Source organism: Alosa pseudoharengus, unplaced genomic scaffold (genome assembly GCF_046254945.1).
Source record: "Alosa pseudoharengus isolate Yale_2024_CS ecotype anadromous, Long Island Sound unplaced genomic scaffold, YU_APseudo_1.1 YU_APseudo_1.1_scf_9, whole genome shotgun sequence".
NCBI classification, from domain to species: Eukaryota; Metazoa; Chordata; class Actinopteri; order Clupeiformes; family Clupeidae; genus Alosa; species Alosa pseudoharengus.
In genome coordinates this window covers 1,362,362-1,376,775 of record NW_027468881.1, presented here as the reverse complement: position 1 = coordinate 1,376,775, position 14,414 = coordinate 1,362,362, and the positions used below count along the sequence as shown (strand labels likewise).

At 39.2% G+C, this 14,414-nt stretch overlaps 1 protein-coding gene across 5 annotated transcripts in view; it reads left to right on the top strand.

Moving 5' to 3' along the window:
- The first annotated feature begins 190 nt into the window (after positions 1 to 190).
- Positions 191 to 14,414, top strand: part of mlh3 (mutL homolog 3 (E. coli)) — a 52,860-nt gene continuing 38,636 nt past the window's right edge. For 2 of the 5 annotated variants that reach the window (XM_076277440.1, XM_076277442.1), the window contains exons 1-4: positions 191 to 3,189; positions 7,738 to 7,814; positions 7,982 to 8,086; positions 9,851 to 9,935. In XM_076277440.1, the coding sequence (XP_076133555.1) occupies positions 648 to 3,189; positions 7,738 to 7,814; positions 7,982 to 8,086; positions 9,851 to 9,935 (2,809 nt within the window). In that variant the 5' untranslated portion in view covers positions 191 to 647. The remainder of the gene's footprint in view (positions 3,190 to 7,737; positions 7,815 to 7,981; positions 8,087 to 9,850; positions 9,936 to 14,414) is intronic. The other 3 variants (XM_076277439.1, XM_076277441.1, XM_076277438.1) reach the window with 2 other exon arrangements.

Sequence of the window (14,414 nt, the reverse complement as noted above, 5' to 3'; positions counted from 1 at the left end):
GGTGATGTGATTTATAGAAATGCTACTGCTTGCTCACTTAAAGCCCCTTTGTCTGGAACGGTAATTGTGTCTGGAACGCAGCATAAGTTCCGACTTTTATTTTGAAATATTGTCGAATGACGGACATTTTCGTCACTGTCGTTACTTCCTATGGTTACTAACCACCGCCTTCACGCAGCCTTCTGGACATTTCTCGGAACTTTGTGCAAGACGTCAGAAGTAGGCTACTTCGTTCGTTGCTACCTTAGGTACTTCGTGTATCCGCGGTTAATTCTGAAAGACAAAGATTCAGGTTCATTGCAAGCTTTCTGAAAAGAATATTTGCAATCACCAGCCTTAGCTGTAACTGTCAGGCTACCCTTAGCAAGTTGACTACCCCAGCTAAAGTCAACACCTGTGGGCAAAGGTAATGTTGTTTCTGGGCAAACGTCAGCTGGTTAACGTTAAAAATCGGAGCATTTTGGTTTAAAACATAGAGATCAATGTTTGAGGCATCAACGTTAATTGTGCCGTCTTGCCGTTACCCATATGAACATTAACGGTTCATAGATTATATTGGGGAAAATAGCTGACTGATATCTCTTTAATAAGAAACTGTTAGGCTATTCGTATTGCCGTTGTATCGCAGTGTTTTGTCCGCTTCCGCCATGATTAAGTACTTGCCTGATGAAGTGAAGGCAAAGCTTCGTTCAGGCATTGCTATTTGTTCTCTTCAGCAGTGTGTTGAGGAACTTGTTCTCAATAGTATTGATGCCAGCGCAACCTGTGTGGCAGTGAAGGTGGATGTAGAGGCTTGCAAGTTGCAGGTAGTCGACAATGGCCTAGGAATAGACAGAGAAGATTTTGATAGAGTGGGGAACAGATATAACACTAGCAAATGCAGCTGTTTGGAGGACTTGGAGAATCTGAGATTTTATGGGTTTAGAGGAGAGGCTATGGCAAGCATCATCTCTCTCTCTGGTTTGGTAGAAATATCATCCAGGACTAAGCTTTCCACAAAGACATTTGTTAAGGTCTTTAACAGTGGACAGAGTGTGGGTGTATGTGAGGCAGAGACAGCCAGACCATCTGCAGGTACAACAGTTACAATTTGCAACTTCTTTTGCAATATGCCTGTAAGGAAGAAACGTCTTGACCCTGTGCTGGAGATGGAAAGAATCAGACAAAGGATTGAAGCCATCTCTCTCATGCACCCGTCTGTCTCCTTCACAATGAAGAAGGAATGTACAGGAGCCATGCTAGTGCAGTTGTCTAAAGTAAAAAGTATATATTATCGGTTTGCTCAGATTCATGGCCTAGGGAGGGCACAAAAACTTCGTGAAGTTACACATTTGTATGGACAGTTTGAAATTACAGGACACATTGGCTGTGAGGGTCACCATAACAATAATCTACAATTTCTGTTTCTAAATAGAAGGCTTATACTAAAAACATGTATACACAAATTACTGAAGTGTATCCTCTCCAAATGTGCAACCTTCAATAAGCAATGTAGCAGTCCCATTGTCTCTCAGGTTGCTTCCAGCCCTAAAGAGCGTGTTGGAGGAGAGCTTCATGGAGTGTATGTGATCAACATCAACTGCAGTTATTCAGAGTATGATGTGTGTTTGGAGCCAGCTAAAACACTCATTGAGTTTAAAGACTGGGACAGTCTCCTGTATTGCATGGAGGAGGGTGTCAAAACATTTCTGAAAAGAGAGAGTCTACTTGAGACTATGCCTGAACCTGAAGCCTCTCAGGGCTGTTTGATCCCTCCTTTGTTTTGTCAACAGTCAGCTTTTTCTGACATTGGAAACAGCAATCAGCTTGTCTGCAGTGACTTCGTCAGGGGGAAGACACTGGCTTCAAAGTCTGTCCTCCGAAGAATTGCTGTGGATTTTACAAAAATGAGCGGAAGATCTCTGCCGTGTGACAAGGATTCCACAGAATGTGAAATGGATGGAGTGGCAATAGCAACCAAACTTGAACTGGCTTTTGAGACATCATCTCAAGAAGGAAACACTGTATCACTGAATCATTCAAATCTGCAAGATAAGCAATGTAACGTATCAAATTCAGTGTCTGTTAATTGTGAAGATACTATCAACGATAGCGTTACACATTTTGACCATGAATACAAAGCACTTAATGTAAATTTTCAAAAGTGTAAGGCTAACAAAGTAAATGGAACAGAAATGACCAACAGCTCAAGCCAAATTTGCAGGCAGCCTTTCACTGCCGACATTGCACCTTTGATTCTAGAGGTCACACCTAGTCACAAATTGGCTGTGTCATATGTAGCTAGCCCTCTAAGCAAATTTAGAAGATTGTCTGGTGAGCTAGATGAAACAGAACATCAGCCTCGAGATGTATGTAGCAATCACATGACATTTGTCAGTGAGACAGCCTTGGCAGTCAAACAGGACGCACATGTCGTAAACCTTTTATTTCCTGAGAGAAAGCAACACAAGACGGACAACTCCCTAACTTTTGTAGGTAGTGTGTCAAAACTACACACATTTTCAGGTTGTAGATTAAACAACAGAAAAAAAGTATCTGTCGCCACCAAGCTTTCTAATTTGAAACAGGCAAAGATAGAAAGCTGTGATTCTACTACGGAGAATGTTCTTAATGTCATCAGAAATAAAGATATCTGTAACTGGAAACAATTGGCACATTCTTCAATACAAAACGTGGACCATGGAGAGCAAGCTTTGGATAATACCCCTCTGCGTCCCATTCTTCCATATTGTGTGGAAGATTCCCCTTCCACTCCTAGGTATGATTACAAAACCTCAGAAAACCCTGACCTGTCTTATTCATTATTAAGGCCCTATCATACTGGTTCCTCCACTAATACCCATAACTTTCCAACAACAGCACCACCCCCAACCATTGTGGAACTGAACCCCATAGATTTGTGCATTCCCTCAACATTTTCCTCTACTGATAAGCTCAAGAATTATGAGATCCTCCTTCCAAGAGCTGCCAACTCAAAAGGATATCACACAGATGAATCACAGCAGAGAAATGTACAGATCCCAACATCAGACAACTGGCGGGCACACTATGATTACTTTGCTGGGAAAATGGTTTACATCAACAAAGTAACAGGACTAAGCAAATATGATACTCCGTCAGAGGAAGAGACAAAAGTGTCCTGCATGCCTGATGTCACCAACGTTGCTGTCCGTGTGCTTCAGAGAAGAGGTGAAATGTATTTTTGTATTTTTTCTGAAATGCCAGTTTGTATGAATTCTGAAATTCTATTACAAATCTAGAGCCCCACAAGCAAGTTCTGTGTTTTTGTACCAGTTATGTTGACTATAGCCAAGTTTCCCAGTCCTGGGGCCTCATGTACAAAGCTTGTTCTACAAAAATGTTGCGTACGCACAAAAATACTGCGTACACTATCTTTCACGCTCAAGGTCGGATGTCTCAAGAGTAAATAAACGTGAAAATGTGCGTTTCTCCTCGGGTTTACCACACCAACTTCATGTTTGGCATACACGCATTTCCAATGAGTATCGTCAGTTTGCGACACTTAGAGGCAATGCAGTGCAAAAACATTAGTTGATCACTGGTCTAGGCCTTTATTTATTCACAGTATATTGTGAAATGTGGGTTATTAAAAATGATAACACTTCGAAGTAGGCCTATGTTTCTAGATAAATGGACATGCAACATGCACAAATACTAAGCTATGTAACAGCCTACATCTATAATGACAACTCTAGCTTTAGTAGAGGATAAGAATTAAAAGGGAAACCTATTTAGAGACAGCGCCAATATTTAGTTCCACGATTGTTGATGACTGGCTTATCAAACATTTCAGATTTTGATTTGACCTGTGATTTGCCGGGTGTTTTTCCTTTCATATCTCCAATAGCTTTCAATAGTTTAAAAAAAAAATACATATGGGACAGGATCATCCAAGTGTATAGCTATAGCCTGACTAATAAACGCAAATTGAAACTATTTCCCTTAGTGTGATTGACTGCATAGGCTACTTTGACTTTCCTCGAGTAAGCATTCGCATTATTGTTGTCACACTTGTGTGCAAATTATAGGAATAAGATCCAGAAATCGTAATGTTGTGGAAAGGTGGTCTGGATCAACTTCGTTTAGGCTATTCTACTATGGGTGCGCGATGCGTTGGTCTCTTACTTGGACAGGATTGATTTAATGACTGCAGTCATTTTTTAATTCGCACCCAGAACCTAACATATGCCATGGCGAGGTATTATAAGCAGGCCAATCATGGAAAAATCACACCCCCACCCAGGGGCGGTGATATTATTAAAAAACTCTTATCTAGGGAAGCGTTTTTGGACACTAGACACTTTAGAACATCTAGGCTTAAATGAAGAATTCAATTTAACTTGCTTTCTCTAATATCATTGTATGTCAAAATTTAAGAAGTACCTTTAATTCCTATTGTATTGGGTAACCCTTTATGCTTCTTATTTATCAACATGGTTTTTAATCACTTTTGACCTGTGGGCGTTTGCCCTTTAATGTAATGAGTGTAGATGAGTGTTAGATATGGTAGATATGGGTGTATCTTCAGGTAGCCAACGCCCCCTTTACGCACAATCACACCTGTTGATGATCCTTATCAAGGGCTTCACTGCCCATTCTTTCCAAGGACTCTGATGACGATGTAATCCTACATCGAAACGTTAGTCACTGTTATGCACCTTAAAAATAAAAAATAGTATAAATTAATCTGTAATCTGACTTTAATATTTGTGACTTTGTCTTTAGATCAGAGGTGGGCAAACTTTTTGGCTCAAGGGCCACATTGGGTTCTGAAAATTGTCCCCCCACAACACACAAAAAAACATAATTTTTTTATAGCCTATCATTTAGTATCAAAAGTAATTTTGTTTTAAAATATTAATTGCTCAAAAAATACTGCTAATTTCATGCTGTTTAACAAATGTATAAATTGTGCACTGTCTCTTTAAGAACAATTCACATTTAGTAGTTTGTTTTTAAATAGGGGAAAAATTGATTAAAATCGTAAATCGAGTTTGGTGTGAAAAAATCAGAGAAGACATATCGCCCAGCCCTAGGTGCATTACGGTCTACAATTTTATCTATTTATTTTTAATCATACACACTTTGAAATGTTTACTACAACTATCATAGTAAGAGATATCCCTCCTCAAAGTCATGTTGACACTACTTTTTGTAATGCAAATTAATGGGTGGATTACGGTCTATGGATAGATGGTGCTGTTGCTGATATAGTTAGTCTACTCATCCCTGGATAGGAAATGACTTCCATACAAAACTCCCAGTTTACTTCCTTGTTTGGTTTGATGGTCAAAAAAGTGAGTTTTCCCCCCGCTATTATATTTTCACATCGTCTTTGACACATTCCGGTCGCAGTAAAAATGTACAAATTTTACAATAAAAATTTACAATAACGTTGGTTCTACTTCATGGATCTGATAACCACTTTAGCTTAGCGTGATCCCTGAATCCGACAACCACTTAGCTTAGCGTGATCCCTGAATCCCTGTAAGTCTCTTAAAGTTAGTCATTTCCCAAAGGTGCGCTGGAAGTCTAAAGGTTAACAGACTCAAATATGTCATTACAAGTGCTGTGCAACATGAATAGGGTCCTTACGAGACACCACTATGCCTGTTTAACTTAGTAAGTGTGAAGAAACATTATAAATCCAGTGTTCGTCTCATACCTCTGTTTCCATCAGTTGCTTCCTGTAGCCAAAAGTTCATAGTTCACCAAAGTTCACCAAAGTAAACTCATGCCTTTTCTCATTTCCATGGAGACCAAAATGTTATGAATTTATTTCCAAAAAAATTTATGAATTTATTTCCCAAAAAAAGATGATGAACATTGCAATGGTTATATATTGATATTAATGACTATGTAACAACAAGGAAACATTCCAAATGACAGATGAGCTAACACAGCACTATTGACAGGACCAAAAATGACTTTAGGAAAAATAAATGAAAGAAAAAAATAATTATGAAATGCATAAATAAATAAATGGATTCATACAGAACATTGAAAACTGGTATATTTATCTAAAAAAAAATAATTTGAGCTGTTAACAAAAGTAGTTTCCTATTTATCTGAATAAGTATTTATCACTATAACTTTAATGCTCTCCAAACCATAATGCCCCCTTAACCCCTAGAACCCGATTGACGCAAAGTGCGTCAAAAAACACACCCTTTCTTCTCTGTTACATTGCTCCGGAACTGTTCATCGCAGCAAGATGAAACCTTTATTGCATGACAGAGCAGAAGTGGGACTTTCCAAAGAGACTGTCTGTACGATCAAGTATGAAAATAAAAAAGAATCATGAAATTAAATCAAATTGCATCATATTTACAGTCTATACATCTCTGTGTTTACCTGCGCACCTATTACTCTCATTTGAATTACTCGCGAACCCATGATCGCATCGATATGGCAAGCATATCACATGAAAGACGGGACACAGGGCTATCCATTGGTACCATGTTTATCGATCCTTCTGGCTTATAAAAACAGACGAAGTGACTGCAAAATAATAACGTCATGTACACAAACCAACGCTGCAGTGCACACCCATTACTCTCGTTTGAATTACTCACGGATAGTGATCGTGATCGGATAGATATGCCACACATGTCAGATGAAAGAGGACACTCAGAGCTATCATTTGATACCAAGTACATCCTTCTGGGTTATAAAACAGGCGAAGTGACAGCAAAATAATAACTTCATATAGCTGGACTTACCCCACGTTTTTGTCTGTTCTTGTGGCAAAGCATGTTTATAATCCAACGCTATCGTGTGTTTCTCTATGGCAAAGCATGTTCATTATCCGGTTTTGAGATCCTAGCAAATTCCTGCATGGCATCCAATTCAAGGCTCACATTGCATCCCAATTTGTTCAACAAAGAAACACCTTTTTTGCCTTTACTTTGTTCATGGCAATCCAGTAAAAAGTTGAGAATCATTATGAGTGCATACACCATAGGCACGCAGGCTAACACGCAACCTCGGGTCAAGTCAGGTCAGATCAGTTCGTGTCACAGATATGGAGCGCAGAAAAGTCATTTTTCATCACTAAATAAAAAATGGCATTTATTTCCTTAAATCATACACCACATATTTCTGTAAATTGCTCAGCCCCAGAGTATCCCTCCTACATGGCAATTATATTGCCCGATTCAGGACAGTCTGCGCTACACAAACATGAAATGCATGTAGAGCTATGAGCTTGCTGTGGTGAGATACATGTCGAAATATAAGAATTTTTATAATACACTTTATATTTTAATTCTTTAAAAATAAAAATAAAATCAATGCTAGTACTAATACATGAAATGATGGATCTGGATAGCCTAGACTCTGCTGAAAAAAACAATATATAATATGTGTGTGTGGCACTTACAATGACCAGAATAAATTCTTATGAATAAAGGTTGTGAAAATGCCCTAAAAACAGCTTAGGGTTCTAAGGGTTAAATGACCTTTAGGTTTGACTGGACTTTACTTCTGAATTAGAGTTTGAGTCAAGGAGTCACCTCTGTCAGACAAAGGTAGTATTGCCTTTTGTGTTAAAGTGCAGAACTGAACGGATGTTGGGCACAGGAATAGATGACAAAGGTATAACCAGATTATTGGTATTTTTTACTGGTTATGTATTGTTAAGATCATTAACATGGAATGAAAATTGTCACTTATCAAGATTGTGTTTGTGACATTTTAATATGTGTGTTTTTTAAGTTGACACTGAAGCAACCGATGGCCTTTCACGACTGTTCGCCGCATGGAAGAATCCAGTCTTCATACAGCCACTAGATGTAAGATGCTTTGCATATCTTTGTGGCCAGTGTAACAGTTCTGTGTAATTACTTGCACTTAATTATTCTGTTTTGTCCAAAGATGTTCATTGTGAAGATGTAATCTGACATTATTTTGATGTAATCTGCCATTATTTTACATTATTGCTTTCTCATACAAATTTTAGGTGGCTTTGGATGTAACCAGTGGAGTGGCAGACCATCTACCAGTGCCAGTACACAACATAATGTTACCATATCGTTTTACCAAGGATATGATCACTTCCATGAAGGCATGGATCTTACAAGCTTACAGAAGTTCCCAAGATAGATAAATAATAGGGCTGTCAATCGATTAAAAAATTAATCTAATTAATTACATACTATGTGAGTAATTAATCTAAATTAATCGCATATATAATTTTTGCTGTGAAAGTATTTTAAATATTTAAATTCAAATGAATCATTGAATAATCAGCATTAGTGACATTAAAGTTCAAAAACTCTTTTATTATTATTTTCACTGTTCAAATAATGGCCATAATAATCTATGATATCATCATATAATCTACATAATATGCTGAGGAAATAAATTCAAAAGTGCTTCGGGAAGAAGTTTTTTTTTCACATACAAGGCATTTCAGGCCACAGATATAACCTAGGGGACACAATGAAAATAAATTAACACTCCCCTCAATGTCAACACTTATTTCTTTGCTTTGATGTGCGACTATAGAGTTGATGAACTCCGGCGATATGCAAATTCCTTGCTGCAGACATTGCAGAGGACTTTATTTTCAACACTTTATTTTTATCAACACCATCAGGCCGTTTTTTAAAAGTAAATGTTCCAATCAATGATCCAGTCAGCACGTTTTCTTCTCTCTCCTTCATTTTACAGTCTAATTTTTACTGACTAGAACGGCTCGGGGTCAAAGATCATACGGAATCGATTAATCTGCACTAATTTTTTTAATCAGTTTTTTTTCCTCAAATTAATTATTCGAAATTAATCAGTTATTTTGACAACCCTAATAAATGATGTTAAAGGAAGTAAAATGCACTTTAGATCAATTTACGGATGATTGGGAGTACATACGTTGGGTTGACATCCAAATCATGTCATTCGGATGTGTTTTGAGAAAGTTCGATGTTACCGTTTTTAGTCAAAACTCGTGGAAGTGACGCGGGCATGTCATTTCGCCGCTACAAAATGCTATTTTTATACCTCTTCTACAGTTCCAAACAACATTACACTTACGTGGTAGTGAGTAGAGGGTCCCTAAAGCCAAACCGAAATATCCCGAGGTCTTTATGTGGTCGGATAGAGAGTCCAGAATGAATTTCATCAAGCCAGTACCTTTCCGGAAATGTTGCCATCTTTGCTGCCATCTTCAGGGGAAAGTCCGTAGGAGTGTGGAGTAACACGCTCTGGAAATTCACAATTTCGTCGCCGTTTAAAAAAAAAAAAAAAAAAAAAAATCATAGTCCAGTCCATACAACTTCATTTCAATTTCGAAAGAAATACTGGACTATGTTTTAAAAAAAAAAAAAAAACGGCGACGAAATTGTGAATTTCCAGAGCGTGTTACTCCACACTCAGCAATCGACTCCTACGGACTTTCCCCTGAAGATGGCAGCAAAGATGGCAACATTTCCGGAAAGGTATTGGCTTGATGAAATTCATTCTGGACTCTCTATCCGACCACATAAAGACCTCGGGATACTTCGGTTGGGCTTTAGGGACCCTCTACTCACTACCACGTAAGTGTAATGTTGTTTGGAACTGTAGAAGAGGTATAAAAATAGCGTTTTGTAGCGGCGAAATGACATGCCCGCATCACTTCCAGGCTAACGAGTTTTGACTAAAAACGGTAACATCGAACTTTCTCAAAACACATCCGAATGACATGATTTGGATGTCAACTCAACGTATGTACTCCCAATCATCCGTAAATTGATCTAAAGTGCATTTTACTCCGGATAATTCCTTTAAGCCTTGACAAAATGTACACTGGAGGAAAACCTCTTTTTCTTCTTTTTTTTTAACTTTCAAGGTCATTCATCAAGTGGACAAAAAATTCCTAGCTTGTCTTGTCAACACAGGAAACCAGAAAATGTGTTTCAACAATAAACCAAAAGGCAAGTACAAAAGTGTATATTTTATTTTGCAGTCTCAGTTGTTTCTTTGAACAGTTGTTACTTTGAATCTGCCAAAAGGACATTTTAGCTCAACAGCCAATAAGATTACACCCATGCCTTTTGTGGCCCTGAAGAAACATGTTGATTGGCTTTAATAGTCTGGATGTGTTTGGGATGTCATATTATACTTTATAGTCTATAGTGAATCAGTAGGGGTGTGACGAGATCTTATGCCACGAGATCTGGCGATACAAAAATATCACGATTCTCGTCAAGGTAAAAATCTGTCTCATGGAGAATAGGGGTGTGATGAGATCACGTGCCACGAGATGGCGATATACGGGTCTGGTCTAGAGGTCTGCGCGGGACTGATTTTTCAGTCTTGCTCCCGCCCGCTCCCGCAATATTCTGTCCCGCTCCCGCATTAATGTGTCATTTTTAGTCCCGCTCCCCCCCGCATCTGTAACATGATGTCCCGCTCCCGCCCGCTAAAGCCCGCATGCAGGAGGGATAGCCTATTCAGTTTTTATTTCTGTCTCACGAAAGCACACACACCTGAGAAAGACTCCAGATGTCAGTTTCTTGGTTCTGAATGTAGGCTAACAACTAGGGCTGTCACTTTTGTGAAAAAATCCTGTTCGATTTTTGAGACAGAAGTGTTCATTGAATCGATTGTAAAACCGATTTTTCATGTCTAAAGACGTTTCCATTTTCAACGCCAAATATAGGCCAATCCACAAACAACTAACAGGCATTAGGACGAACGTAAAGAGGGCGCTTGTAAGACGCACAAGCCAGCTCTATTTCTGATGATTTATTGGCGTGAAGTTTCGTGCACAATGACAAACAGGAGTGCAACATTCTCAAAAAACAATAAGCAGAGTGGACTGCCATAAAATCAGTGAAAATCATTACAGCAGGCTTTAACGTAGCTGTGTCTGTGTTTATGATTAGAAATGTCAAACAAATTTCGCCTACGTAGAACTCACGATTGCACAGTTTGTCATTCTCCATAGTTTGATATACCCAAAACCCGAAGTGCTTCCACATCGAATTCCTCAAGTTATTAGGTCCTATCACTTGTCTCTCATGTCGCACAGGTTGATCGCGTTGTCCTCCATTTTTTGGCAAAACACGAGCAACACAGCAGCCGATTGAAACAGCTGTTTCCGGTGCGTAAAATTGGTGGGAATTTTCTTTTTAGCTTTCGCAATGCTTACTGCACTTTGGAATTCTTTATTTTATTTTTCTGCTTGTTTGTGATTTTTGTTACATCTATCTTTTTTATTTGTTTAATTCGTTTAAAATTAATAGTGTACATATTTGATTAAAATCGATTCCCTATTTTAGTTTTCGAAACTTGTGTTGGTTGGTCCAATCGATTTTGCAATCGATTTTCGAACGTAAAGTGACAGCCCTACTAACAACTGAAGTAGGCCTAGTCTGGTGCCCTCTTCCTCTGTCATGCTTTCGATTTTTGAGTTTTGACAATGAGCAGCAGGAACAAATTGAACCCACGTAAACGACAATATAGGCTATAGGCCTGCTATCCGTCAGTTATGCTTAAACCCCGTTTTTTAATGCTGCCTAACAGAACATCCAGCTGAACTATAGTTATGAACAGTACTTTAATCATTTCCATATTTAATTTTACGCACATATTTAATTTGCGGGAGTGCAGTGAATCATCGGTTTGTCCCGCACCCGCGAACGCACCTCTCTCATCCCGCCCGCTCCCGCAAAGAGCTTTCAAAAGTTGTCCCGCGCCGCATTCTTTTGCGCCGGGACCCGCGTGCATACCTCTAGTCTGGTCCACGATATTTCTCGTCAAGGTAGATCTGTATTGTGCGGTCTCGTTGAGAAGTATCCAGCTGTAGTCAGCATGACTTACGAGTCTGACTAAATTAGCATAGAAGATGCCCCAGCCATGTTTACTTTTTTTATGCAGCATTTTGAACAATAACAATACCACTCAATTACACTGTTTTCCCTAAAGAAAAAGTGGCGTGGCTTTTTTAAGAGTGTGACATCACTCCCTCAACGGGGTTTTGTTTACTTTCCCTTCAACTCCATCCACTTGTGGGCTATAGCTTTTTAGGTATCTCGGTTCACAGACTAATTAGATGATTCATTCCATGTCCTAAAGAATGATTAATTGGTATCATACAGGTTGCAGACTTTTGGGGACAGGGCTTTCTCTGCCAACGCTCTGGAACAGTCTACCACTCCATGTCCGCTCTGCCCCATCCCTGCCCATGTTCAAAAAGCACCTCAAAGCATTTCTTTTCACTAAGTCCTTTGACCCCTAACCCCCCCCCCCCCTCATTTGTTAAGCGACCTTGGGTACCATGAAAGGCGCTATATATAATAAGTTATTATTATTATTAATGATAATAATAATAATACTGAAAACTCAATTATTATCTGCTCTTATTGCATTTCCTACACTGGACTATTTGGACTTTCTGACACTAAATAGGATTAATGCATTATCATACCGGATATGTAACCATCCCACCTCTTGTAACATACACCTCAGGTGGCCTTAAACACCATGTTCTTTTCTCTACATCTGACTAACTTATGCATTTATCATGTATACAGACCTTACTGTTTTGTAACTGACCCTATGAACACAACGGAAGTGAGATCAGTGGGCGTCTCTGAAAGTAGCTGTTTTCCGGTTGTGAAGGTTTTGGCCCAGAAGTTCGTTTAGCATGATGCGAGCTTCTTTGTACCCAGATTAGGGATGATGAGGAGACAGGGCTCTACAGTGCGCCCATTTCATGCGCACATGCGAGTAAAAATAATGGTCTGCGAGTGCAAAAAAAATATTTAGGCGCACTGGTGCGAAAGACTTCTAACCATGTTAATGTTTGTCTACAAAATACACTGCAACATTGAAAAACATTACTGGTGTGAACTATAGAATCACGTTGCTAATGCAGCATAAAAACGACACAAAAATACATTTTTGGCCTTTTCTCGGTCAAGAAGGCACTGACTTCAATGATGACTCCACATTTCTACAACATAAATCTACATTTCTACTTCAAAATCCCATATCGGTCAGGCTCTATCGGAGATGGAGACAAATTGACATACACACACACACACACACACACATATGCACACACAGACGTATCCACACACACAGACACACACGCATGCACACACACTCACATCCACACACACACACGCACATAGGCACACGCGCGCGCACATAGGCACACACGCGCGCATAGTACTAGTTCATACATAATACTAGTTTATCCCACAACAGAGCTTGTCATTATAGTATAGCACAATTCATTGCAGGATGACTGAACTGAAGAAGCAGCAACATATTCCATTGTATTCCACGTTAGTCACTGGTTGGATATCCTTAAATAACATTAAAAAAATATAGCTGCAAGCGGTGATTACGGGCCCGAGCACCTAGCGAGACTAGTGTGCATAAAGCATGAAGCGGGTTCAAATTTGACAGATACAACCGAACGGTCCAGGTGCACTTTTTTCTTTGATGTTTTAAATCTGAATGGTGTTGTGTGGATTCTCAGTGTTTCGTTTTAAACTAAATTAAAAATGCAAGCAACAAGGCGATTGCCACAAACTTTTACCTCTGCTGGCCTAATCTGAATGCACCTGGGCTAAACAAAGCCTACATTTGCTTAATACTTAAAGATAATTTGCAAGGCGTTTGATTTGGAATTGGATTGTTTGGATACTAGGCCTACACACAAGTAGACATGTGTTGCACTGTACAGCCCTGCTGAGTAGAGACTTTGATGGGTGCTGTGTGTGCCAAATGACATGTCAGGGTAGTTGCAGATAGTTCTGTTTGCTGATCATATCGGTACCGTCCAAGTGACATTACGGGAACAGCACTTAGCATTGCAAGCCTAACCACAGACAGTATCAGTGGGCATTAGCTAAGGTTACATGGGCAGTGGACAGTGGGCAGTAGCTAAGGTTACATTCCGATCACAAGGGTCCTTATGTTGTATTCCCTACTCCGTACCCACTGCACAGGGTGTACAATTCAAAGCAGTTTTATTTTGAATGCACTGCTAGTCCTAGGTTATCATAAAGATGTTTGGATTCACGATTTCACGATTCTGTCCATTCAAACAGTGGAGTGTAGTTAGTTTGCCAGCTTGTTAACTTGCCAACGTCAAATAGCTTACACAACATTTGAGACGTGTTTTGGGATTACAATAAAGGCTTTTAAGGTTTCCATTACAGCACAGCGCACGTTCCATGAATGAATGAAAGTGGATGCCTTGTCTCGCAATAAGTAATAAGTGGAAATCCCGACACTCTTTCAACTATAGACAATAACAATAGTGAACCATCAAATACCCCCAGATTGCAGTGGCAATCAGTCCCAACATTTAGCAATATAATCACAGTCTAAACGTAAATTAAATACCAAACCAAACCAAACATCTTCTGCTTTTGATAGCGTGGTATGCCGCT